Source organism: Lates calcarifer, linkage group LG16_LG22 (assembly GCF_001640805.2).
Source record: "Lates calcarifer isolate ASB-BC8 linkage group LG16_LG22, TLL_Latcal_v3, whole genome shotgun sequence".
Classification (NCBI taxonomy): domain Eukaryota; kingdom Metazoa; phylum Chordata; class Actinopteri; family Centropomidae; genus Lates; species Lates calcarifer.
Window position 1 is genome coordinate 2,238,499 of NC_066848.1, and position 26,253 is coordinate 2,264,751.

At 44.0% G+C, this 26,253-nt stretch overlaps 2 protein-coding genes across 14 annotated transcripts; one reads left to right on the forward strand and one right to left on the reverse strand.

The window, feature by feature from the left end:
- Window positions 1–740: 740 nt before the first annotated feature.
- On the forward strand, window positions 741–5,949 carry mlh1 (mutL homolog 1, colon cancer, nonpolyposis type 2 (E. coli)). Its single transcript, XM_018686482.2, has 19 exons — window positions 741–882; window positions 1,145–1,235; window positions 1,711–1,809; window positions 1,892–1,965; window positions 2,068–2,140; window positions 2,228–2,319; window positions 2,418–2,460; window positions 2,584–2,672; window positions 2,793–2,905; window positions 3,013–3,106; window positions 3,190–3,343; window positions 3,441–3,763; window positions 4,503–4,663; window positions 4,767–4,875; window positions 4,957–5,020; window positions 5,094–5,258; window positions 5,335–5,427; window positions 5,519–5,629; window positions 5,706–5,949. The coding sequence occupies exons 1-19, from the start codon at window positions 776–778 to the stop codon at window positions 5,859–5,861; spliced, it is 2,211 nt and encodes a 736-aa protein (XP_018541998.1). The 5' UTR covers window positions 741–775; the 3' UTR covers window positions 5,862–5,949.
- Window positions 5,950–6,847: 898 nt separating this feature from the next.
- Window positions 6,848–24,829, reverse strand: lrrfip2 (leucine rich repeat (in FLII) interacting protein 2). 13 transcript variants are annotated; one of them, XM_018686466.2, is made up of 27 exons: window positions 24,629–24,829; window positions 23,184–23,344; window positions 18,169–18,255; window positions 17,678–17,740; window positions 16,977–17,036; window positions 16,795–16,833; window positions 16,549–16,620; window positions 15,756–15,803; window positions 15,573–15,635; window positions 15,229–15,318; window positions 14,695–14,763; window positions 14,286–14,339; window positions 14,074–14,130; window positions 13,585–13,656; window positions 13,306–13,419; window positions 12,855–12,896; window positions 12,388–12,519; window positions 11,917–11,988; window positions 10,897–11,067; window positions 10,721–10,813; window positions 10,227–10,319; window positions 9,520–9,621; window positions 8,814–8,946; window positions 8,521–8,691; window positions 8,358–8,437; window positions 7,766–7,870; window positions 6,848–7,678 (listed from the first exon to the last, which is right to left on the reverse strand). In XM_018686466.2, exons 2-27 carry the CDS (start codon window positions 23,271–23,273, stop codon window positions 7,568–7,570), a joined length of 2,283 nt encoding a protein of 760 aa, XP_018541982.1. In that variant the 5' UTR covers window positions 23,274–23,344; window positions 24,629–24,829; the 3' UTR covers window positions 6,848–7,567. The 13 variants fall into 13 exon arrangements, with proteins under 13 accessions (XP_018541982.1, XP_018541983.1, XP_018541987.1 ...); XM_018686467.2 differs by lacking the exon at window positions 24,629–24,829 and adding an exon at window positions 24,394–24,586; XM_018686471.2 differs by lacking the exon at window positions 11,917–11,988.
- Window positions 24,830–26,253: the final 1,424 nt, after the last annotated feature.

Genomic DNA, 26,253 nt, shown 5'->3' on the forward strand with positions numbered 1-26,253 from the left:
AACAGACACTTTAAAATGGTACATTCCAACTTTGGACAAACCAGACACACACACTTGTTCATGTGTCAGAGTATTATCAGTACTTTGTACATCAAAAGGGGGAAAAACAGCTGTAAAATGACAGGAAGTGCACGCATATTATTATATTTTACTGTATAACGTATAAAGTAGAAACATAATGATGAAAAATTTACATTTATTCTTTTTCCTTTTCGCTTTTAGACAAATTTGTAGAAGAAATCAGTACGTTCATTACTAATCAATCTGTACTGTATTTTGAAGCTACAAAAATATTACCAGAGAAGAAGAGTTTCAGCGAATGACGTCCTCCCATTCCTCCTACAACAGGACGCAGGCCCCGCCCCCTCGCTTTCTCCCCGCGCTGTTGTCATCAAAGATTGTGTATTCTTAAGATAATGAAACACTCCATCGTGAGAATCGGGTACCCGAAACAAAATAGTTTTATCAGCAACCCCGCATTACATAAAACGATACACTTAGAGTAAATAAAGCAATTCAACCCCCTAAATAATGTATATACAGCTGTTACTGGAGAAGTTGAGCAAGTGGCAGAAACTATGGCTTTTGTTGTGCTTCGATATTTCGAAGCAGAGTGAGACCTCTTCATTTTTTTGCCATCTCTGTCCCCATTCACGCTCTGTTTGTTATAAGTTGTGATGCTAAACGTTAGCTTAAATACACACATTTTTCGTCCATATGTTTGCGTTTTCACAGCTCTCACCTGCTGTTTAAGTCGTCCGTAACCACTGTCAACATGGCGGGAGTTATCCGGAGACTCGACGAGACTGTTGTCAACCGGATTGCTGCGGGAGAAGTTATCCAGCGTCCTGCCAACGCCGTGAAAGAGATGATTGAAAACTGGTAACTGATTAGCCACACGATGCAGTTAATGTGGATAAAGTTAGCTAACGTTAGTTATTCGACTATTAGCGTAAGCTAATGGCAGTAGAACCGATAAAAGTGACAATATACGACACGAATCACCGTTGTTTACATCATGTTTGTGACAAAGCCGCTTATCAACACCTGTAACACACCAACAGTCCAAACATTCGGCGAACTGTCCTCTTAAAAAGTAATACGGCTGCATAATAACTCCAATGTGTGCTTTAAAATCTTACAGCTTAGATGCCAAGTCCACGAGCATTCAGGTGACGGTGAAGGACGGCGGACTGAAGCTCCTTCAGATCCAGGACAATGGCACCGGCATCAGGGTGGGTGACAACACCTGCACACCTGCAGTTATCCAGTCAGCCAATCATGTCTCAGCAGTGCCATCCATGGGCCCAACTTTGGCACACTTTGGACCCCTTAATACTAATCAATCATGGTCTGATTATCACGGTCTGTCTGAGTATTGATGCGGAGCATGTGCCTCCGTTTATAGCCACAGTTTACCATCTTTTATGAACATTTCATGACCATAACAGTGAGTTCAGTGAACTGCAGTGACCTCCTCAGTCAGCAGATGTGAATCCAGTAGAACAGCATGAATGTGCATTTATCAAATCTGCAGAAACGAGCAAAATGTTTGTAGAATCAATGCCACAAAAAGAGGAACTACCCAGTATTCATGTTGGTGTTCCTAATAAAGTGCTCAGTGAGTTTAATGTGAATCTCCACTGTGAACGCTGCTAACTCTCTGAGGAGCTGTGAGTTCTTTCTAATCGTTTTCTTTCACTGATGCAGAAAGAGGATATGGATATCGTCTGTGAGCGTTTCACCACCAGCAAACTCCAGACGTTTGAGGATCTCTCAGCTATTGCAACCTACGGATTTAGAGGAGAGGTGAGCGGCAGCAGCGTTAGCCTTCGTTGACATACGTTTAGTTGTGCATCACACTTGTTTCTGTCTGTGCTCTTGGTTGCAGGCCCTTGCGAGTATCAGCCATGTCGCACACGTGACCATTACGACAAAGACAGCTGATGCCAAATGCGCCTACAGGTTCGATAACGTTTAAAATCCCGGCTCACATCTTGTCTCTTTCCTCCTTGAAGATTAAATGTACATAAAGTAACCAGGTTGGCTTATTCTGTCATCATGCAGGGCCAGCTACAGCGATGGCAAACTGAAAGGTCCTCCCAAACCCTGCGCTGGCAACCAGGGGACACAGATTCTTGTGAGTTCCTTGAACACATCACCTCGTACAGAACGAGGCTGCAGCTCAGACACCATCCATCCAATAGTTTTCTCTCCTCGTCCACAGGTGGAGGACCTCTTCTATAACGTGTCCACCAGGAGGAAAGCTTTAAAGAGCCCCAGTGATGAGTACTCCAGGATTGTAGAAGTGGTCAGCAGGTCTGGGATTCATCCTGTTTTTTGTGGGTGAATGTCATTGTGTTTGGATTTGTCCTCGTTTGTATTCAGTGTCACTGTGTTGTGTTTTTTTTTTAAAGGTACGCCATACACAACTCAGGAAAAAGTTTTTCTGTGAAAAAGGTGAGATGTGCTTTTTATTCTTCGTTGATTCCAGCTCAAAGCTACTTCAGGATACTTTGAGGACGACAGGTTAAGGACAGATTATTAACGTCTGTTTTTACAGCTCCTCTTTTCCTTTTCCAGCAAGGAGAGACTGTGGCAGATGTGAGGACTCTACCCAACGCATCTGCAGTGGATAACATTCGAGGAGTGTTTGGCAATGCAGTCAGCAGGTATTAATCAACCAAGACAGAGAGACAGAAAGAAAAGAATCTGCTTTGATGCTCTCTGCAGTTACATGATCTTATCATCTTAACCCTGTCTGCATGACCAGCTCTGTGCTATGTTCCCAGGGAGCTGATCGAAGTCGGCTGCGAGGATCAGAAGCTTGCGTATAAGATGAAAGGCTACATCTCCAATGCAAACTACTCGGTCAAGAAATGCATCCTGATCCTGTTCATCAACCGTACGTATCACGGGGGAATGTTACCGGAAATGTTGCTCACGGGTGCAGATAATTTAATCCTGTTAGTGCTTTTTGTTAAATGGAGGTTGTGATCTGTGACGTCTCAGATCGTCTGGTGGAGTCGAGCGCTTTGAAGAAGGCGATCGAGACGGTTTACGCTGCGTACCTTCCCAAGAACACACACCCTTTCCTTTACCTCAGGTGACTAAACGTGCACGTTTCCTATGATCGGATTCTATCGTGGTTGAGCTGATTTTAAATTCACATGTGCTTTCTGATCACAGCTTAGAGATCGCCCCGCAGAACGTAGACGTGAACGTTCACCCCACAAAACATGAGGTGCATTTCCTGCATGAGGACAGCGTCATCGAGAGCGTTCAGAAGCACATCGAGAGCAAACTGCTGGGCTCCAACTCCTCTCGCACGTATTTCACTCAAGTACGTTTTGACTTTCTCTGTCAGGATTACAGTGTAAACATCTGTGGCTCTTTCCCTGAGGTGTGAGGGTGTTTCATCGTACACTGTGTTTGTGCAGACGTTGCTGCCGGGGCTGTCGGTCTCAGGTGGCACTGAAGTCAAGTCCTCCACCACCGCAGCTGATTCTACTGAGCGAGTCTACGCACATCAGATGGTGAGAACCGACTGCCGCGCTCAGAAGCTGGACGCCTTCCTCCAGCCGAAAGAAAAACCGCCTCCTGACCCCGAACCAGCTGGACCCAGCGGCAGAGAGGCTGCGACCAAACCCACCGGGCCCGACAGCGTGGAGATGGACGACACAGACGATGCAGATCTGCTGGAGGCCCTGGCTCAGCAGGAGGCAGAGGAGGAGAGCAGCGTCAGCGCTCACGATGTTCAGAGGTGATTGACTTCTTTCCAGAGCTACGGTGGTTTGGGTGGGTCGGTATTCAGCAGAGGATTAAGCTCTCAGTCAGCGTCATCCTGAGTAATCCAGACATGATTCCTGCAAGTCCGATCAGGACGGGTCTTGATGTATGATTGATCAAATCTGAACATTGACCTGCAGTAGACGACGTGAGTAAGAGAGCAAGAAGAAGAAGAATGCAAAAGTAAACATGCTCATCCCAGTCTGAGTCAATCAGTAACTGATATCGGCTCCTGTCTCCCTGCTCCTCACCTGTAATGAATTTACAGTTTGCAGATTTGTGGAGCTTTTTAAAGCTTCTTTCAGATCAGTGTTTTAGTTTACACCTGCACCAGAGAGCAGACAGACAAAGTTAGGGACCAGCAGGTGAAGAAAAGTCAAAATCCAGCAGATATTTTCCTCAATAGTTGCAGACAGGGGTATTACATTCATCAGATGGGCAGAAAAACAACTCTTAATGTGTCTGCTGGAGGTGTAACCTGATAATTCTTTGCTAACTTAGCCATAACAACTAATACATCAGTGACAAGGCAAAGTTTATTCATTAAATTGTGGACTTCCTCTGCCCCCATGTGGCCAAAAAGTAATTCACACAGTCTCATCAAAAATATCTGTCCCTCGTTTCGTGTGTGATTAAACGTGTAAACATTTTCACAGCCTGTTAAGTTTTAAAGTGAGTCCATGGTGAGTTGTTGTCTTGTTACCGTGAGCCAGGAAGCGTCCGAGGAAGGAGCAGCAGCTGGACGAGGAGGAAGAGGAGGCTGAGGTGGAGGAGGAAGAGGAGCTGACGGCTGCAGCTACGCCCAAGAGACGAGTCATAAAACTGACCAGCATCAAAGAGCTGAGGACTGAGATCACTGAGAACACGCACAAAGGTGAACAGAAAGCACATACCATCATCTGCTCAGTCAAACTTACCTCATCTGTAGCTGTCGGGGAAGTTTACGACTCGGAATACGTCAAATGTTTTCTCTCCAGGTCTTCAGGAAATGCTGCAGAAACACTCGTTCGTGGGCTGCGTCAACCCCCAGTGGACTCTGATCCAGCATCACACCAAGCTGTACCTGCTCAACACCACTAAGCTCAGGTCAGGCAGGGGTCACACGTGGCTCACCTCCTTCCTGTGCTGTCAGCTTCTGTCTTTATCTCTGTTTCTTTCTGGTTCCAGTCAGGAGCTTTTCTACCAGATCCTCATCTACGACTTTGGGAACTTCGGCGTACTCAGACTGTCTGTAAGTAAAGTCTAGATTTCTGATCTAGATACTGTTGCTGTGTTGATTTTAACGACTGATTGTGTGCCTGCAGACTCCGGCTCCGCTCTACGACCTGGCCATGTTGGCTCTGGACTCCGAGGAGAGTGGCTGGACCGAAGAGGATGGACCCAAAGAGGGACTGGCTCAGTACATAGTGGACTTCCTGACGAAGAAAGCAGAGATGCTGGGGGACTACTTCTCCCTGGAGATAGACCAGGTCAGGTGCATTTCTGAAACAGTTCTACATGCTGCCAGTGTTCGCCTGCTTCTTCACATTGAGCCATTCATTGCAGGAGGGAAATCTGACAGGACTGCCGCTGCTTCTCGACAAGTACACCCCCATCATGGAAGGTCTCCCCATGTTCATCCTGCGCCTGGCCACTGAGGTGAAGTCCTTGTTAGTCTCTTCTCGTTTAGGACAAGATTCTGGAAACACAAACTGCATCTGAAGCCTTTTTGTGTGGTGTCGTCGTGCAGGTGAACTGGGACAGCGAGAGGGAGTGTTTCAGAGACTTCAGCAAGGAGTGCAGCATGTTCTACTCCATCAGGAAGCAGTACGTCCTGGAGGCCGAGCCGGGAGAGGAGCAGGTTTCACTTTCACTTTTCCTTTTCCTTTTAGGACACATTAAAGACAGAAAAACTGATGATGTGTAACTCATTTCAGGATGGAGAGGCGAACTCGTGGCGTTGGAAAGTGGAGCACGTCATCTTCAAAGCTTTCCGAACTCTCTTCAGCCCGCCGAAGAACTTCAGCGAGGATGGCACGGTGCTGCAGATCGCCAACTTACCTGACCTGTATAAAGTGTTTGAGAGGTGCTGAAAATCAAACCTGACTGAAAAACTATCAACCCTACATGCTGCTTTTTGCATACTTTATGTTGTAAATAAATATTCTGTATAAAACAAAACTTGAGATGTTTCTTTATGAGTGAAAACTGTACACTGTGATGTACGAACAGCTCTGCTCTGTCGCAGGAAATCCTTGTTCTGAATGGTCTGTTTTAAAAGCCTTCACATGGCTTTCTAAAAGCGAGACTCAGGACTCGCAGCCAGGAAAAACAGAATCGAATCATGAGTCCCATAACGACGCCTCAAATGTGCCAACACATGAACTCGACTTTTATTACTTTTATATCTCCCCTGTCACTCAGAGACACATGTGGAGTAAAGTAAAATGTCTACTTCCAAATACCCTACGGACTATTACAGGTTTGTAATGCCTGTGTATACGAATGGAAAACTGTATTTCCATGATTTATGCTGCAGCAGATGTTCCTAACTCTGTCTAGTCACAGAATAACTAATGTGGAAACCAAACAGCTGAGAATAAAACTAAATAAAAAGTCAGAAATGACCTTGTCTTTTCCTACTGTGACAAAACTGCAAGAAAAGTGAGATTAAATATTCTGAAATATCAGTATCATTAATGTTCACTCATATTTATATAGACTGATCAGCCACGACATGAAAACCACTGACAGATGAAGAGACAACACAAAGTTCTGCTGGGAAACCTTAGGTCCAACCAGCCACAAAACCTGCTCAGAAATGTCTCCAGGAACACGACAAAGAGCCTGGCCTCCAAACTCCAACCAGCATCTGTGGGATGATCCAGAACAAGCCAGACCCAAAGGATCCAGACGCCACAGGACACCTGCAGGCAGGTGGTTTTAATGTTGTGGCTGATCAGTGTATGAAACAAACGAGAGCCACACCTCACGTTTTCGACGATGCAGATTAGAAAAAAACAAAATATCCAAACTGCATCACGAAAAGGCAAAGAAAAGATTCATGTTGTAAACACACTTCTGTAAATTTACACATTTATTTTCAAGAAATCTTTTAAATATTTGAAAAAATTTCAATGAAACCGCAGCAGACACAGCTGGTTCTATATATTTTCAAATAATGACTGCACCTCTTTTTTTTTTCCTTTCTTTTTTAAATACATCATTCTGTACCTGTTAAAACGATTATTGTTTTTTTTTCCATCGTGCGGTGCAGACCCCCAGTCTCCTAGTGTGAAAAGGCACTTCACTGTGTGAGGGGAAGCAGAGAAGGTGCAGGGGCCGGAGCAGCTGTGAGGAGGGTTGAATAGTTTAAAAGCATCATTATACTCATTCATGCAACTTATCAAAAAACAAAAAACAAAAAAGAATAAACAAAACAAAAGTACAGCCAAGCACCCAGCCAGAGAGAAATAAAATCTCGTGGATAACATGATGTAGTACAAAGTTCTGAAAAATTAAGTAGTGACTAGAGAAATTTCCTCAGATGTATCTCCCAGCAACTTTACAATTTATTAGTTACGTTTCTGAGTTATTCCTCTGAAAACACTGGCAGCTCCCCAGACAAAACCAACACAGTTCAGTCTTTGCCTGTGCTACAAGTTTGTTTAAGTGTTTTTGGTTAGCTACAAATCTTTAAAGTGTTACAGCTGAAAATGGAAATGTGCTCCAGACGCAATATGGCAGTCAGAGGTCTGAGGTGCGAGTTTAAGGGCTTCTGTGGCGACGCTGCCTTGCCTCACTGCTGTGACAGGAGGGCGTTCCTGTTGGCCTTCATCTTCTCAAGGCGCTTTACTAGGTGGTTGTTGGTCATCTCCATCTCCTCGATCTTATCTAGAGCGGTGCGTAGCTGTCGAGGGGGAGAGAGAGGAGAGACGTTAGCATTCAGCCTGCGGATGTTTCAGGCTAGAAAACTGGCGCTGGTCGACGTCTTTACCTCTCTTTGAAGTTTCCGTTTTTCTGCTTTAAGTTCATCTTCTATTTTCTCTGAGTTATCTGCTGCTGCCTTGTACCTGGACACCTGCCCTTCAAGTCTGTTAATCTGACAAAGACAGACACAGGAAGATTTAAACTGCTGACTCGGAGCCCTAAAATGTCTTTCTTAAAACCATTATTCATGTTTCTGTAACTTAAAAGGACAACAAAGGGTCTGACAACATTGTAGACAGAGACAGTTAGTTTGACTTATGGTGTGGTGCTTGTACTTATTTAAAGCATCTGAATTCTTCTTTCACCACAAAAAGTCACACAGTAACACAAACTAACTAACAGATTTAGGCAGCGGTATTCCAACAACTCCTGTTTTCTAGGAGGTAAAATTCCTGTTTTTGTAAATGGAGTCTGGTAGCAATAAATATATTGATGTTTCTGGATCTTTCTCTTTAATAAAAAGCTTTATCTCTGTAGGAATCCTATCCATAATGTTGTCAGACACTTATAATAACAATCAGAGCACTTTAGTGGATATTCTTTATGGACAGGTTCAAAAACACCTGAGTGAACTGGTATTTAGTTTCTTTTTCACTTACATTTTGTTCCATTGTACCCATTTCCTGTTCTGCCTTAGAAAGCTTGAATTTGTATTCACTAATCTGTCTGTTGGCATCTCCTTCAAAAGGAAACAAGAAAACAATCGAGTCAGAAAAAGTCGTTTCACCTGTGTGTTGATTCAAAATTATGCAGCCGACTTACTCTGCATCTCGATAAAGTGCAGGTCTGTACCGTTCTCCATCCTCTCCCCGTCTGTGTACGCACTGTCCACCTTTGAGTGTTTCTGTCTCTCCTCCTCCAGCTGATTCTTCAGCTTCCTGATCTGAGCCAACAGTTCGTCCTTCTCCTCTGCCAACTTCCGTAGCCTGACATCTGCACGACAAGAGGGAAAACTCAAACAATCTGCTGCATTTTCCTGCTTGGGGAAAGAGGATTTATCCTTATCACAAGCCTCGGTGCGTGTATGTACAGGCCTTCATCATCCTCTGACTCACCCAGCGGGCCCTCTCCTGCAGACTCCAGCACCTGGGCGGCCTCCTGGGAGACCACCGTGATCCCTGAGGACAGAGGCTCGTGGTTGACATCTCCGTTCGGTGTGCCGTCTGGGATGATGACCAGCCCGTGTTTCTGTGGTGAGAAAACGCTAATTACTGAGGAGAAGGTTCCCACAAACCAACAGCTGGCTGCTGTGAATGAAAAGAGCTCTGACACCGAAAAGGAAAACAAATATCTTTTAAAAAAAGGATATTTGCATTAATCAAAACCTGAGGGCACAAACTGAAGGCCGCCTGTTTGTTCTGAAGCAGGATGTGTCAGGATTGGCCTGATAAAAATAATGAGGACTTGTAGTGAAATTCTGGCTGTGTTCAGACAGGTTTGCAAAAATACTTTCGTTATACCACAAGTTCCATTTTCAGTAAAGCATCTGCACAACAGCTCTTTGTGTTCTGTTTTTGTTTTTCCGTGTGTATCTGCACAATAACAGATGCTGACTGTTGTGACTGTGTTCTGTGGTGGTGTCTGAGTACAGTGACACAGCAACAAATCCATCAGTAATTTGATATAACGCACTGTAGTCACGGTGAAGTACAGATTAACACGGTGCCGAGAACATAAGGTGGAAAGAAAACAAGTACATGAAGGCATCAAATGGCTTCAAACCAACCTTTAACCTTGTTTTTTTTTTCTTCGGGGACCTACCTCTCCTGCTTTGGCCTTCTCCTTGATGTCAGCGAGCTCATCCCTGAGCTCATCTCTCTCATTCCTAATGCAATCAAAGTACTCTTTCTGCCTCTCTAGAGCCTGGCCACACAGACGAGAGAAGATGAGAGAGAGAGGAGAAGAGGCAGAGGAGAAAGTTGGATAGACTCTGGACAAACATGCGACACCACATGCTACAACAGCACATGTTCCATGCAGCAACATGCACTGTGCACCGACAGGGATGGAGAAACGAGGAGTAAAGACGAGGCACAGGAAATGTTAAGAGCAGAGGGGCTGATAAGTTTATAAGGAGGGAGATCATTTCCTCTGATTTTGCTCTTTGTCAAAAGCTAAACACAAGTATGATACTTTAATGAACTTACAAATCATCTGATCCACAGGTGGAGCATGCATGTCATGCTAGAGTATATTTATATTTAGATTTTGCAGGCTGTCCACTTCAAGCTTTTACACGGTTGCATAGTTAGCTGAGGCTGCAGGATCCAAACTGAAAACCCTGTTATCTCGACATGCACAAATCCAAACGGTGAATGTGGACGGGTCCAGGTACGTGCTAATGCCTAAAGGGTCTCCATCATGCAGAGACAGCATGAGAGGCAAAACAGCTGGATGGACACTGTGTCTAACAGCAGCTTCTCTTTGCCTCTCATTTTCTGTCTGAGCACCCGCGTGGGACCGCCTACCCCGATCTTTTTGTCCTTCCAGTTTATCGTTTCCTGCAGGTCAAACACCTCTCTGGTGAGGGCATCTAACTTAGTCTGCATTCGCTGGCTCTCCTGCAGCGGTGTTGTCAAGGAGTAACGAGACGACACGGCACAGGATAAGAACAGAACAGGGAAAAATTGAATGGAAAAGGACAGAGAAAGGAGAAAATGAAAATGCACAGAGATACGTACAGGTACAAAAATGAGAGACACAAACAGGTGAAACTAATTTGAAGAGGTGATGCTGAGAGAGGACAGTGTTCAGAGTCAGACAGGACGATGAAACAGAGCTAAATGTCAGAGGGGACGGAGCAACAGGCCAGTGCCAATCAATCCTTATCAACGTCCCTGCAGAGCAGGCTCCTCTGCAGCCTGCACTGACGCACCAACACCTTTAAAAGCACTGACAGAAGAGCAGTCTGATGCTGTCACTCTGGCAGAAACAGCTCTCCTGATTCAAGGGGCAGCCTTACCTCTATAAGCTCGTCTCTCTGGCGGATTCCTTCTTTCAGTTCCTCTTGTTTATGCTGCAGGACTGTACATGTGTGCTTTTGTCTTTCTAGATCCTGAAAGCACAGACAGAACATCTTAGCCACAAACCTTCCACATAAACACATGAAAGCGATTCCTTTATGGAGAGATATTCGACCTTTGACTTTTCTTCCAGCTCCCTCCTCATCTCTGACATCTGCTCCTCCATCTCCTCTATGACGTCCTTTAGCGTGTCCACTTGATAGATGAGGTTGGCTTTGTCGTTATCCAGCTGTGCGTTCGATACCATGGCTTTCTTATACTTCTCCTCCACCTCTGCAAGTGACTCCTGATACGGGTGGAGGCATGTTAATAAACAGAGTAAACTCATTTAAAAACACAGCTCACCTACATGCATCAGGTGGGCTCTCTGGTATTTCTGCAACACATTTAACACACCAAACATGCTACACACATCTTTTCTTATTTTTAAATGGAAGATGAAGGCTGTGCCAGCTTTTGTGGCATTTTAAAACAGGTAATTTGGGACTAATATGTGATGTGCAACAATAGTGAGAACGCGTTGAATCACTTTCAGGAGTGAAACAAGGCAGCAGCGTGAAAAGGGGATCTGAAAAAGAGAACTACGAGTGAATCAGGGAACAAGATGATGAAAAGTAATCTAGCTAAAGTGCAACAGCTGCATCTACCAGGAACAGGCCAAGAGTCAGGTTGGTTAGTAAACTACTCGTTGATAAAATATACAGTGTCCTCTCTACGAGAACAGGAAGCCGTTGAAGGTGACTGGAGGAGGTCATCCAGCACGAAGGCAACGAACGCCAAGGTGGAAGAGGGCTAATAATTGAAAGCACTGCTGTTATCTGTCAGCAGGTGGAGCTTGTTACTCTTCTTCTTACATCTCAGCTGAACAGTGGGAGTGTCTTCAATTCAGGGCACGACCAATGAGTTGGATCAAAACAGGAAGTGAGGGAAGATCATGCAAAAGAAAGGGTCATTAGGCAATCCAGACTGGGAGCACGCAAAGACACGGCTGTGGTGTTAGGAGCTGCAGGGTGGAGGAGGTGGGGTACAAAAGGGGGGGTATGAGTGAGGAGGGAGGGGGAGGCAGGGGGGTTAGAGACGCCATACTGCTCCCAGAGGACAAGAGAAGGCATGCTGTGAGCTCAAGCCCCTCTACCTTCAGCTCTTTAAGCCCTTGCATGTACCGCCCTTCTACATCCTGAATCTGGTCCTTTAGTTCATAGATATCCTGTAGGGGCAGACGGAAGGAATGGTTGGGGTGAAGTGGGGTATCAGAGAGGAGGGTGGGGGGAGAATCAGGGAGAGATAACAAAAGCCGCCATCTCAGAGACAAGTGTAGCCGGCATACACATGACCACCCAGATATGAGGAACAGCGACGCAGGACACATGTCACATCCAGACCTCCCGTGCATACTTCAAGAAAAAACGGTTAAAGCAGACACTTAGAACAGCAAGGGGGGGGGCACAACGGAGGCGATGCTGTGGGAGGTTCATACGCAGAAACAGATGTTTGATAAATAAATAACGTCAGATAAATGACTCAAACGTAGAATGTGATGAATGTGAAAGTACAGTTTCAGTTTATTCTGACGCACACACACACACAGTTGATTTGAACACCTTACCCTAAGTTCACTCAGACTGGTGTCGGGGTCGTAGGCGCTACCGGCGTCTGCGCTGCCCCGCCGTGACGAGGTGCCACCCAGCGAGGCCAGGGTGGCCGCTGAGAGGCCCGGGGTGGCACAGCGGGAAGATGGCTGCAGACCAGACAGGAGGAGGAAAAAAAAAAAAAAGTCACAGAACTCCAGTCAGCGAAATCCAACCCAACTCCGACATGTTACTCAACACCATCATCTGATCCTGCCCTATTCAAATCCTCCGAAAGGAACGCATTGTCACTGTCATGTGCTGAAGTGCATTTTATAAACTTGACAAACTAGCTCAGTCGCCACAGGCTGTGTGTAAAAGATAGATGACGCTTCTTTGTTGACGTGTTGCCAAGGTTACACTATAACCACCCACTGCGCTAAGTTATAGGTCGCTGTAGGATTTTATTTATCGACTTAAAAATGAAAAATAATGTTGCACTCACCCGGCTATAATCTGAATACTGCTTGTCACATTTTTCATCCAGCTGAAACAGAAAGAAAACACACTGTAGGATTAGTTGCACATGGTTTTCAGAAGCCAAGCGTCCTGTGTGGTCATGCTCTGAGCCGTGTCCTTCATCTGTAAACCAGGGAGTTAGTCCAGGAGTTAATACGGGTCAGGGGATAAGTGCTGCATGTTCACAGATCATACAGATTAAACACTGAATAAATCACACCACTCCATTAAAGAAGATATATTTTCTACGTCCATGCTGCTACAAGCTGCAGCACCACAGTCACATCCACTTCAGCTACTCATTTATAAGGTTATGAATAAAAAAAACACACAGGATGTGGGATGAGTTTTGAAAAACAAAAGTTATTTTTAATCATGCTATCATGTTGCACTGCACTTCCCAGCCCACTGTCGTGAGCTTAGCTCGATCCACTTACAGCGTCCAGATCTGGAATGCTCAAATCATCCAGGTCAGACACAATGCTGCCCCTTCGGTTGGAGCGGCTGAAATAATCAGCGGCCGACTCGCTAATGTCCGAGAAATCAGACGACTGCTTGCGGCAAACACACAGGACGAGAAGTAAATGACAACGAGGACCAGAGAGTAAAAAAAGGAAAAAGGACAGAGGAGAAACAGTAAAATAAAACAGAAACAGCTGATCATTAGATCATCAGCTACTGTGACAGATTACTACAGTCCAGTCCCTACGGCTCACCGCACTGTCCCTGCGGCCCCGGCTGAAGCGTTCCTGGGACACGCTGCTGACAGTGTCATCATCTGAGGAAGACTGAGGGGAATACACACACATACAAAACACACACACACACACACACACGATGAGAAGCCAGAGTAAAGTAAAGTATGGCTGCAAGCTCGAGGCTTTCTCTCTGACACACACGTCATGCTCATCAGTAGATATCCAGTAGCAGATTATTAGATTACTCTAAAGAGAAGTAATCCTATAAGTAATGCCAATTCATGCAATTACAATAACACAGTCAAATCCATCAACTGGAGCCAAGTCAGGTAAGACAACCCTGCTACAACATCTTATCCTAAAATCTCACAGAGAACAAATCAACGGATGCTGTTCCCTAAACAAAGCTGTGGCCAGTTTGGTATGAGTGGTCAACATGAGGATGAGAGGGGAGCCCTGTTAGCAGTCTGAGATCATGCAGGGAGGCGGTGGTTATAGGTGGCTCACCGCAGGGCTGCTGCGAGTGGAGCTGGCTCCAGAGGAGTACCAGCTGTATTCAGAGGGCTGTGGATGGGAGGAGGAGGAGGAGGAGGAGGAGGAGGAGGAGGATGAACAGGGGGATCAACATGAAGACAGACATTAGGCCACAGGCACAACAGTGCACAGCTGTGGTGGTGACATTGCTGAAACGCTGTTTCACAAACATTCAGAAGACTTACAGCTCTTGAACTGTAGCCCGAACCGTAAAGACCAGTGTCATCGTAAATAGAGGCCTGAGGGAACACGTGAGAGACAATGCAGGACTCAGCAAAACACGAGAGAGGGAGCATAAATCTTTGACGCACTAGCTAAGTAGGTTGGGTAGAAAGACTCTCTCTGTGCCATGGGATAAACAGAAACACACTCAGTGTTGTACAAAAAGCTCTGGCTTCACACAAACTCCTGCCTTATCTAACTGAAGCACAAATCTCTGGCCACGGCCAAGTGCTCAGTGTCCACGAGCTAAATATAAGCAACTGGGCGTCCTATCAGACGTATGTGGCCACAAGAGAGAGGGAAGGTCTACTTCTGAAGGTAGCTAGAGGCATGCAGAGAGATGCTGGACCACCCGGTGCACAGAGAACTGACCGTGCTGTAGCTGCGAGTCAGCCCCGTGCCGGTGGTGGGGGTGGTGGTGGAGGACAAGGAGGTGGTGGCCTGTCAGAGAGGAGGGGAGCAGGAAAATGTCAGGTTGGAGGACAGAGGAGGGCTGTGAGGAGGTGGAGAGAGACTGAACAGAGAGCAGAGTTGCAGCAAATGGGAACAGGGCGAGTGTTTTGCTGACCCTGTGGCATTTAGGGCCTCCAGCTGAAAGTCAGGTGAGGTGAAGTGACATCGTCCCGGTAATTTACATGCATTCAAATCACTGTAAGAACTGTTTTAGAGTGAACAGATATCAAACATAACCAGGCAACTTTACGTACAACTGCCATGTTTCTCTCTTTGCTTTGATGCCTTTATGAAGCACAAACAATAGCTCTTACTGCAGCTGTATAACAGCTATAAATGTCCAATAAACTAGACCATGCGAGCTGGCGTTCAGTTCCACTGGGTGTCCTTTAACGACACCGGCCTGTGTATAAAAAAGGCTACAAGCTGGACAGCACTCAGAGGGGGACTGACCCGAGGCTGATAGGTGGAAGTGGAGGGCGTAGGAGGCGGTTTGGTCTTCGTTAGGCTGGTGTAGTTCCTCTGATCGTGGTACAGACCGGTCTGGAAAAGTGGTAACATGATATGACCTCAAACAAACACTGGCATAACAAATTTAAACTGCAAGCGTCAGACTAATATCTACACATTCAACACGGCTCGATCAACGTCTACGTGACACTTCAAACTGTAATTTACAGTTTTATCAGGAGTAAAATTGATCAATAGTAAATCATCACTGCAAACCACTATTAATCTACAGCGCCTCCATGCTTGAGGCTGCAGTAGAGACACCAACACTCGGAGAGTACACTGACCAGCAGGTCCTTCTTCGAGGATGAAGCCTTTTTATGGCCATGCAGGTCATTGTACACAGAACTCTGTTCAGCCCAGGAAAAAATGTAAAAAACAACAAAAAAACAACCCTAAAATGAGACAAAGGTCTAGAGGAAAAAGCGTAGAAGCAAGAATAAATGGATGATGATCACATGTGTACATACAGTGGAGCGGGAGGTCTTGAGGGTGGAGCTAGAGGAGAGGCCATCAGACTGAAGAGAGAACAGGAGTCAGAGGACAATCAAACATCTGAGAGACTCGACTAGTTGGACTACAAGTTAGGTTAGATGTTCAGTAGGTTAAGTAATCCAACACAGCAACTGCCAAAGCAAACTGTTTATTTTTCTACACCTTGCCAAGGCTACAGCGAAGGAATAAAAACATCTGTCAGTGGCACTTTGCCCGTTACAATGACTGCATGATGTTACGGAGTAAAGAAAATATGACATAGAGAAAGCAGAGTCAGCCACAAATGCAGTCTATCAGCACTTCTATTCTCTACGTAATCCTGTTAAAATAGTTACCAGCGTGTGCATCTGTGTAGATACTGGTATATTTCCATAGACGCTAGCTGATTTAGCTGCTCAAATGTCTTGTCAAGGTACAAATTTCCAACAACAATGGAGGTTTAGAAGCTGAAAAATGTTTAACTTTATGAAAATTCACCGTCAAACTTTAGTGGCAGTCCATCAGAATCTCACAGCAACACATTCAATAATAATACAGGGAGAAATTAAATTCCCCTCAGGTATAACCTAATCTGTCATATCCAAATCTCCAGTATAAATAAAAAATCATGTAACTGGAGCAGTAGGAAGGAAAATCTGTCGGATTATAAATTACTTCTGCTTAGCACGGTGAAGTTAGCCAGACTTAAACTCTGGTTACATGCTGAATCCAGGTGTTCAAATATATATCATGCTCTCACACACACACACATGCACACACACAACTGACCAGGGCATCTTTTCTACGGGAACTGGATCGACTTTTACTAGAGCCCAAGTCACGTATTCCAGAGGAAGTTGACTTCAAAGTAAAAGAAAACAGACAGACATTAAGATAAATCTTCTGCTATGACCCAAAGAAGTATTTCATGCTGATGTATTAACTCAACAAGTGTTTTGCTAACAAGAAGACATCAGCGTGCCCCTGTGAGAGCACAGTCTTTATAAAACTGGCAGGGGTGCATTATGTACGCACCCTGTAGCTGCGGACTGACATAACGTCATCATCCAGCCCCTGTTAATGTGGAAACATGGAGTCACAGCAGAAAAGCAGACAGAGAGGAACATGGGTGATGAGAGATTAACTGCAGGATTAAAGGAGAAAGAAGAAAGGAAATACAGACAGACAAAGAGGAAGTGTGCGGGGGAGATACAGACCCGGCGATGACGGCTGCTGGATCTACTACTACTAGAGGCTCTGGCTTTTTCTGTGTCAGCCTGGAGTCAGGAAGGAAAGTTGGTAAGAATTATAGAGTGAAAGTCAAGAGGCTCAATCACAGGGGGTGAACAAGGTCACTAGCAATGCTCAACAGTTGCTATGCAAAGCCCAAACCATGCAAAACAGCGTCTGTCATCATGTTTATAACCAAATGGATGTCATAAACATTCGCCTCAAGATTAATGATATACAAGAACAGCTAATACACTGCACATTTTTGCCTCATCTGCTCTTTTTTAAAAACAGTGCATACTAAGAATTCTCTGCTTCTTTTTACTGTGTCAATGCGCCGACACACACAGGCACAGACGCAACATTAATTCCATGCAAAACCGGTTCATAAACATTCAAAACCATTCCTCGTGTTTTGAGGTAGCTGGAGGTTGGAGAAGCAAAACTAAAAGTCCAAACCACCTTCTTGCATGCAGGCTCACACACACACACACACACACACACACGGTCACAGATTACGGTGTCTCCAAAGCAAACACACCGCTGAGGCATATTTCCGCAGTGAGGTACAGTGTAGTCTGTGAGTCAAGTGTAGCTAAACGGTCAGGGTTGACTGGGGCTCAATCCCACACAACAGGCCATGTTAGTGGACTGAGTGGCCGCCTAGATCACTCTCTTGCTCGCCTACCATCCACTGGTGGATCTGACCCCATTTTCTGTTACTGCCACTGCCAGAGGAGTGGTAAGAAAGCTGGACAGAGGGAGGAAGTGCCAGGAAAAACAAACCATCATATACTTCACTCAAAACTGCTGAAACACGAAAAAAAAAAAAAAACTGGGTGACATTTACAGGAATAGAAATTTCTGGTTACATCTGTGGACATGCAGCACTTTTATTTTTCTTTCTGTGGGTATGGTTTTATATATGATCTGTCAGATTAATCTAAAAATGTCCTTCAAGACGCAGAGCCAAGCAGCTCCTCTGCACCGCTGACTGCGGACACAGACGAGCAGCTTGCAAAAACTCAGTCAGTTATTGTAGTAATTGGCCCGAGTCAATGTCAAAACAACAACAAAAAATAGAGGAGAAAACAAGGCCAATTTCTGTTTATTCAACAGTCGAGCTGTGTTGAGAGCAGCAGTATCTTTGACAGTCAGGTCCATGTTTGTGTTGTATACCTCTTTCTGCTGCCGTTCAAGTTCCCTCATTCGAATATCCCTGGCCTCCGCCCGAGCCGCCCTCTTCGCTGCCAGCCTCGCCTCCGCCTGTGAGACACAACATGAACACACTTGTCAGCCACGAATGGAAGCTCATAAAGGTGCTTCTCTGAGGACACGCCCAGCTTCGATAAAAAAAACAAAACAAAAACAATCACACGGCAGAATCCTTCAAGAGAAAAGAGACACTGGGAAATGGGCACAGGCCTTGATTTCAAATGACACTGTCAAGGCCTATGAGAGAGCAGCTTCTTGCCCCAGCTGTAACCACGACAACCAACCCTCCGATGATGAGGTTGGTGTGGTTTATTATTAAAACATTAACACAACTAATTAATTCTGTTGTTGCTCAGAGTCAGAGTGGTTAAGTGGTTTTCACGTACAGAAAACAAAGGGTGAATGGTGTATATTGGTCCACATGGTCCAGGAAGTACTGTCACTGTAACAAACACACCAAACTCTGTTTAGAATTCTTGATATTTTCCTCTCTGGATACTGGAGATGAACATGGGTTTTTAATGACTTTTAAGTCTTTTTAACTGGTCTACAGTTCAGCATTACTCTGGAACTTCCTGGGCCTGATTCCAGCAGTTTAGAGGGAGATTGTACCTGAAAAACTAAAGATTTAAGGTAAAATAGTTACAGAATGCTGCTTTGACAAAAATCTAAAATTAGTTGTCAGTTTATTAGGTACTTATTTATTTATTTGTTTATTAGGAACTGAAGCACTCTTTACAACAGCTCTCCCTTCATTATGATGTTCAGTTTTTGTTCAAACAGATTTAGAGAGGAGTTGATTAAGCTTTGTGATCGTGTTGGAGGCTGTAGCTCATTCTACTGCAGCTTACCGCCCTGTGCGGTGTGCCCTCACTGACCAGTTTCCTCTGTGAGCTCTGTGATCCTGTCCACAGTGAATGCTTGGGATGCCTCATCACCAACAACATGTGTTAACCATCAGTTTCAGGAGGGTTAATTCAAAGCCCTCATGTGGGAGATGCCAATAGCGCACAAACAAACAGACAGACAGAGAGCTACAGTATTGAGAGAAAATAACAAAATGACTCATAGTGTGGTTCTGCTCGGTCGGTAAACATAGAGGCGAGTTACCTAACTAGTTGAACCTTAAACTATGTCCAATAAACTCTCCTCCAGGGGGAAAGTGAGGAGTCATCACACAATTTGCCCCCGACTGAGTCAGAACATCAACAGGGGCTAATTTTACAGAGTACCTCAGCAGAGGGGGCTAATTTAGGCGAGCCCCTGCACAGCCCTGTGGAGTCACACAGGTGACTGCGTCGACTATCCTTCCATTACGTCCATGTTGCTAATCACATACTGTACATGCTTGAAAACTAAACATCCCACCAACAAAGAATGGCACACTTGCTCATGAGGCCCAGCCCTTTATCTCTGACTAAAAGACAGTCCATAAATACCGTGCATGCTGTGTGTACAGTATCTCACTGCAGACAAACACTTTCAGCATTCCAGCAATTTCTTATCTGCACTGCCAGAATAGAAGGCCTGTGGGTATAGGCTATTCCTGTTTCAATAGTAGCCCGGAGTTAACAAAAACTGTTTTATAGTAATCCTCAACAACCACCCCACATTCTGAAATCTTCTGACCTGTACGTCTAGATGTTTTTTAAATCTAAAACTGCGATATACAAAGAGAAAAAGGCACTTGTGGTGGAGGTTTACATAGAATTTAATAGTTTTATTGTGACATCCCAAGGTTGGAAATGAGTGAAAGCCACGACCCTGGATGATACAGTCTGGGGAAAGTTGAGGTGATGAGTGAGATACAAGATTACAGAAAGACGTGCATGTATGTCTCTCTCTTACATTTTATCATCACTGATTGATGTCAACAAATCATATAATAAAATAATAAAATAATTTGTCTTGTTGTATGAGAGTAATTTGCTATGTAAGATTTATGTAAAGCTTAACGCATGTGTACATGCATTTCCAGTGGCTACTCTGTGGTTTTTGAGTCTAACTGATGGTCATAAAATGAAAGAAGTTTTGTAGAAGGTGAAAAAGGAAGTAAAGCTGTGAACGCGTGAGGAGAGAGGCAGCAGAGAGACGGCTGGCCCTGTGCTCTGCACCTGTTGAGCTGTCTGACAGTATGACCTGCTCTGCACAGCAGCACAGCTGAGCTCTCTGTCTCTGTCCTATCTATAGCCTGGCCCATCAGGCTCCAGCTCTCCGACAGCCTCATCGTGGGGCTGGGGAGGGGTAACCTGAGCAGCAGAAGCACACCTCCGGCACTATGGGCAATAAGAGTCCAGCAAACCACCATGAGATCACCTGGAGCACTTAGAGAGTCACTGAGAGTGCAATAAATATCAGCTAATGCCCCATGTAGGGCAGCTCCAAGGAAAAGTAGGGATTTACTAGTTTCCTCATTTTATCACTGTAAAATTGCGATTTGGGGTTTTTGAACTGTTGGCCCGACAAATTAAGCAACTTGAACACATCTGGAAATTGTAGCTACACAATTAATCCTAACACAATCAACTGTTTAATCAATAGTCAAAATATTGAACACAATATTCCAATACTGAAACTGAACTAGAACCTGCAGTGTGCAAACTTGTGATATAAAAAAAGAGTGAGTGTAATTTGTAAGAAATAAGCTTACAAAGGGAAATATTAAATGGAAGGTGCAGATACTAAAGTAAATTGATTACTTTAACATCCTGAAAAGTAAGTAAATACATGTGTAAAATGCAGAATTTCATTTAGTATTAATCCCTGGTAGCTAACTGTAAAATAGCTCCTAAAATTTGGTAGATTTGTTCAAATAGTTGGTTTGAAAAACAGGCGTGTACAGTCACTCTGGGTGCACTACATTATGTAAATGACTAACCTTTGGGCCACTCTTACGACATGAAAATTACACCAGATTAGTCCATGAAAATGCAAATCGCTTAATGTTACAAATAGCAATTTAAAAAGAAATAATATTAAAACTTTAGTTGTATAACAATTGTTAAAAATCTTACATAATGACAGGATGACGTTGGATCAAATTGACAGTCCTTCATGTCCAGTTATTGCCAGACACTTTAATATGTGCTTTGTTCTCTACAGCCTGAACGGTCTTATGCAGAAAGAGAAAGTGTGATACTTTCCATGTTGATATCACAAATAAAATCATATGGACTATGAACCACAGCTTCCACACAAACACACTCCCTCTGTACACTGAGGAAAAGTCAATGATTGCCTTGTTCAAGCACCATCAGCTCCCTTAGATCCTAATCTGAGGCACAACGGGTATGATGAGATGATCATCTAATTCTAACACTTGGCCACTGTCAGATTTGTAAGCAAGCTGCTGGTATTCAAAAGGACTGACTGCCCAGTAATGTAAGAGGCTGGTGACGGTGCAGGCTCAAATTCACAGTCATTCTCAGCAGTGATCCGTGCCAAGCAGAGACAGGCAGGCAGGCTTTAACTTTAACTTAACCAGGCACAGACAACACGAAGCCGAAGCTGCACGGTTTTGAAGATTTGTTTAGGAGGAAGGTGATGTGCAACAAGTTAGCCACTGACCCTGTGAACTCCCTGCACAGTTGATCTAATCTCTGGTTTGCACCACAAAGAGATTCAGATTTAGGACCTGACTGGGAGGGTCAGATGACTCATGTTTCTATGATTGGCCTGCATGACTATAAAGAGAGCAAATGGAGCCTTGTGCTTAGTGCCCAAGAATGAGGCACTGCACAGCTTTCGACCAGCACAGATGTAAAAAAAAGTGGGCCAAGGCAAATATGAATGAAAAGCTAATTTATCCAGTGCAGCATTTCCATGTGTAAAAGCAAAAAAAATCCTTTGACTTCAACAGAAACCTTCACAGAAAATCTGCAGGCAATGTGGCGATTTTTATCTACCAAACATAAAAAAAAGAAAACCTTTAAACGCTGAAAAATGATATTTGCACATCATGTTTTTAGCCACCCCATTCTGGAAAAAGCCAAAGGAACGGCAGCTCTGCTGTGGAACAAAATGGAATAATCCCGGGGCAAGTTGTTACAGGCCAGGCAAGCTTCTCTCCTCTGCCTGTGTTTTCCCCCCCAAACAAAAACACGACAAGTTAAGTCGATCTCTCCGTGGTCCAAACCATCTGTCTCCTCTTGCTTGGCCTCAAACACTAATTGACTAGCAAAACCTGAACGTCCACATATAAGTATATGCCTCAGGGCCTCATTTACTGACACAACTGTGACCACCACCACTTCAAATCAACATAATTGGTTGTGTAACAGATTCAGTACACCTTTCTGTCTCTGGCTGATGAAACTACTGGGTTTGACTTAAAGTTTGACACATGACACATCATCTCCCCGTCTATTGGACCTTGCATTAAAATCTAGTCTAGTCCCAATATATTTTAGTTTTTCAAAGCTGGCTTACAAACTATCTGGAGTTGCAGTCAAGGCAACATGTCCTTAAGCCAAAACCAGTAAAACACTCAGTTTATTTACAGCTGGCTCGATCAGTGACCTCCTTTTCAATATTTCTGCTGTGACGTCCACTTTATAAATGAGAAAATACTTAAGCTTTCTTGAAGAATTTCACAGCATTGAGAAGCATAACACTAAACACATAACACTGATGTTTTCAGGCTTTGATAAAACATTTTCCCAACATATCTTAATTTTAAAGGTCTCTATTTCTGCTATAGTGCAGTGTCAGACAATCATATGAGTGCTGATAATGGTTTCAACAGTCTGCTCATGTTCCCTTTATTTTAAAATGTGATGGTGCTGCTGCCCAAATTAACAACATCTGAGATTGACAGATCGATTTTCTACCTGTGCTTAAAGGGCCCATTATCTGGAGGAGGGTAAACAAGAAAAGCTGAGCTGGATAAAATCATATTAGCAATGATTCAGCACTGCATGAGCCCAGGTTCATGCCCCAAAGTGGAAAAACACAATGTATGTGTCGGCGTATGAACTTACCTCTCGCGCAATGCTACTCAACGCCTCATCCTCTGCCGAGAACCGGTCTTTGAGAGGGGCACGCTTTCTACCAGAGCCTTGTGTCCCCATGTTGCCTCTGCAACCGTAACTCCACCAGCGATGTATAAAGCCAGAAAATACACAAGACTGTATGTAAATACCTGGGAGAAAAAAGTAGAGGCAAAAGAAAGTGTTAGAATAGTCTGACAAATGCATTAGGGCTGCCTCCAGTTTCAACTACACCTCACTGTGTGTGGTTTTATGCACTCTAATCTCACTAACAAACCATAAACTCCCTATCTCATACTATCATTCCTGCAAAAACACAGTCACTCATGTATGGCACCTACAAGGGCTTTGGATAAACAGTTGTGGCTGACATAAACCAGCTTTAAATGCGACATGTGGGACCACTACAACCTTATAAATCAACATTTGACCATAACATTCCAATAGAGGACAGCTAATGAGGTCTAAATACAAGATGATAACATAGACTTCAACATTTGAAGCTGATCTGAACCCATGATTGTTTACTGATTAGGCTCGTGTTAACAGCTGTTGTAATAGTAGCCCTCATCATCCACACGGTGACATATGTTTGTTATGGATATCCTGGCAGAATCAAAGTTAACATATCACATAGACAAAAGAGCCCTGTAGCCGGCTGGTACAGACAGTGGGGGGAAAACGCCTAGTTTAGGACCAGGCTGAGTCAGAGGACCCAAGCGAGGAATGAGCACTCCTTGTAGACGTTTGATGATCCAAACCCCGTGGATCCCCAAATCCCAAATTAACAGTCTGACCACCTCAGAAACGCTGGATAGCAAATCAATGAATGCGGAGAAGTCATGGCTAAATGACAATAAGATTGTGAGTTATTGTTAGGTGGCGTGAAGCTACTAATTTCAACTAAGTAGTTAAAATATTCATGTTTCTACGGAGAGTTTTCCACCCACTAACAAAGCTAGCATTCCTGTTCCTATACTTTATCCATTAGGGAAAGGGGGTAGGGGAAAGTAACCACCAGCTAGGTTAAAGCTAAAGTTACACCAGGGTACTGCCCTGTTAGCGTTAGCTAGCTATTTATACTAACGGTAAAGTTGACTTAGGTTAGCCAGCTCCTGGTTAGCTAACTAGGAATGCTAACTAGCATTCCGTCCTCACGCAATTCCCAATAAAAAGTTATCCTTTTCAGTGTCCTTCTTACCGCGCTTCCACTGGGATAACGCTCCACACAAACGACAACTACCCAGGCATGTCCTTCCCGCGGCAATGACCCCCAGCACCGAAGCCAATCCCCGGGAGCCAAAGCTAGCTGACCCGTTTAGCTGGATAGTTAGCTTGGATAGCCAGTAAGGCTAACCTCGACTCTCCTGAGACAGACAGGGCAAACTGGCACCGATCCTCCCGTCATATTTCCCATCCCAAAAATACAACGTTACCTTCGCGACAGCTTTTAATATCCCGCGATACAGCCGAGGTGTTGTCCCTTTCCTCCTGGAGGTTTAGGGGAGAGCCATTCGGCTTCTCTTCAGAGATTGGTAGTGTTTTTGTCCACACTGACAGCTGTCATCAGTCCGCCTTTCTACCGCTCTCCGCTGCCCTCCTTACCCAGTTTCCACACACTGGTTAGCTCCAAAGGTCCCGGATGTTGGGGGAAAAAAATAGGGTGTGATGCTGCCTTCACGGACTGTCAGTCACATCAAAATGTCAAGTGGTTGTGCCCGACTGGGAGAGAGTGCGCTTTTCCAGAGTGATATTTAATATTCTTGCATGACTACGTACAAAGTGACCTTCCAGGATTTAGCTTTTAGGGGCTGACAGCATGGAAACAGTCAACAAGTAATGACGCAAACCGCTGGTATTGCTGTTACTATATAAATACCCTACTGTAATACACAAATTATTGCTTCTTTTCAAGCCGTAGCGGGTTTCCATCTGATCCCTGTTGAAGCTACACATTAGCTCTCATTACTAAAATTGCCTTGACAACAGAGTCTTTTAAAATAACAAGTATATTTTCCGCCTATACATTACTTTAAGCCTTAATGTCATGTAACGGTGTACGGATTTACACGAATCTGGAAAAATGATCGTCAGTGAACATCGATTAGACCGGAAATTTGGTCATTAAACTATTTTTAGTTTATTTTCCTTTTTTCCAGGTAATTTTTCCAGTTGAGTAAATGTCCAAGCCTTATTATGAACCCACTTTGAGTTAAGACAGTTCTTTATTTTTAAGCCTAAAACACGGTTTTTAAAAGTTAATCCACTTAACCTTGTAATATCAGAAACGTGGCATGAGTATACTGCATAATGTAGAAAAGGACGTTTATATTTGAGTAGGATAATTTCGTTTTACAGTGCAGTATAGAACCACATTTTATTGCTAAACAGGCATATCTGCTGTAATATTCTGTCAACTATATCATTATATACATTTTAAATATTCTAAATAGATAATTATCATATGTAGTTTATGTGGTGGAAATACCTGTGAGCCTAAGGCTGTGCTTTTAAATAATAATACAGATTCCTATTCGTTTGAATTACCAGTGGTTGCTTTTGTTTTGTCCACAAGAGGGCAGTAGCGGATAATGGTTTCTTCTTGCTTGTTTGAAATGACGCACTGTAAGCTATACTGTACCTACACCACATGTAATTAGATAGGCCTAAAGACAGAGTTAAGTTTTAAAGATTTAAACATTAAACAAAAATTTCCATTTAAAGTAATCTGTTTCATGAAGAATTGTGGCAAATGAAGAAATTACTCTGACATAGCTAAAGATAATAAGAGAAATAAAGACTTGAAAAAAACTAAGAATTGCAGTTTTTGCACTTTACCTTGTAAACATGAGCTGGAGTAGAATTATTTGAGTGTATTACTTTCAATGCAAGTAGTAGAAACAGTACAGATGCCTGGTCTCTTTAATATTTTGTTTTTAGGTGGCAGAGCACCTGTAAGAGAGATTTCCATTCAGAGACCCTACAGGACCTGCATGGGAATCCCCAGACTCACACCCATAACACAGGTTACATGCAAACACACACACACTCATATTATTCT

What these genes read in the sequence shown, in the direction of transcription:
- lrrfip2 (XM_018686466.2), bottom strand. Translation starts at nt 23,273, where the DNA reads ATGGGGACACAAGGCTCTGGTAGAAAGCGTGCCCCTCTCAAAGACCGG. An exon ending in TTGAACGGCAGCAGAAAGAG is followed by an intron (nt 17,741 to 18,168) that starts GTATACAACACA and finishes CCCTCTGTCCAG; the next exon opens with CTTTCTTACCACTCCTCTGG. An exon ending in GTCAGATCCACCAGTGGATG is followed by an intron (nt 17,037 to 17,677) that starts GTAGGCGAGCAA and finishes TCCTGACTCCAG; the next exon opens with GCTGACACAGAAAAAGCCAG.
- mlh1 (XM_018686482.2), top strand. Translation starts at nt 776, where the DNA reads ATGGCGGGAGTTATCCGGAGACTCGACGAGACTGTTGTCAACCGGATT. An exon ending in CCTACGGATTTAGAGGAGAG is followed by an intron (nt 1,810 to 1,891) that starts GTGAGCGGCAGC and finishes TCTTGGTTGCAG; the next exon opens with GCCCTTGCGAGTATCAGCCA. An exon ending in TTTGGCAATGCAGTCAGCAG is followed by an intron (nt 2,673 to 2,792) that starts GTATTAATCAAC and finishes CTATGTTCCCAG; the next exon opens with GGAGCTGATCGAAGTCGGCT.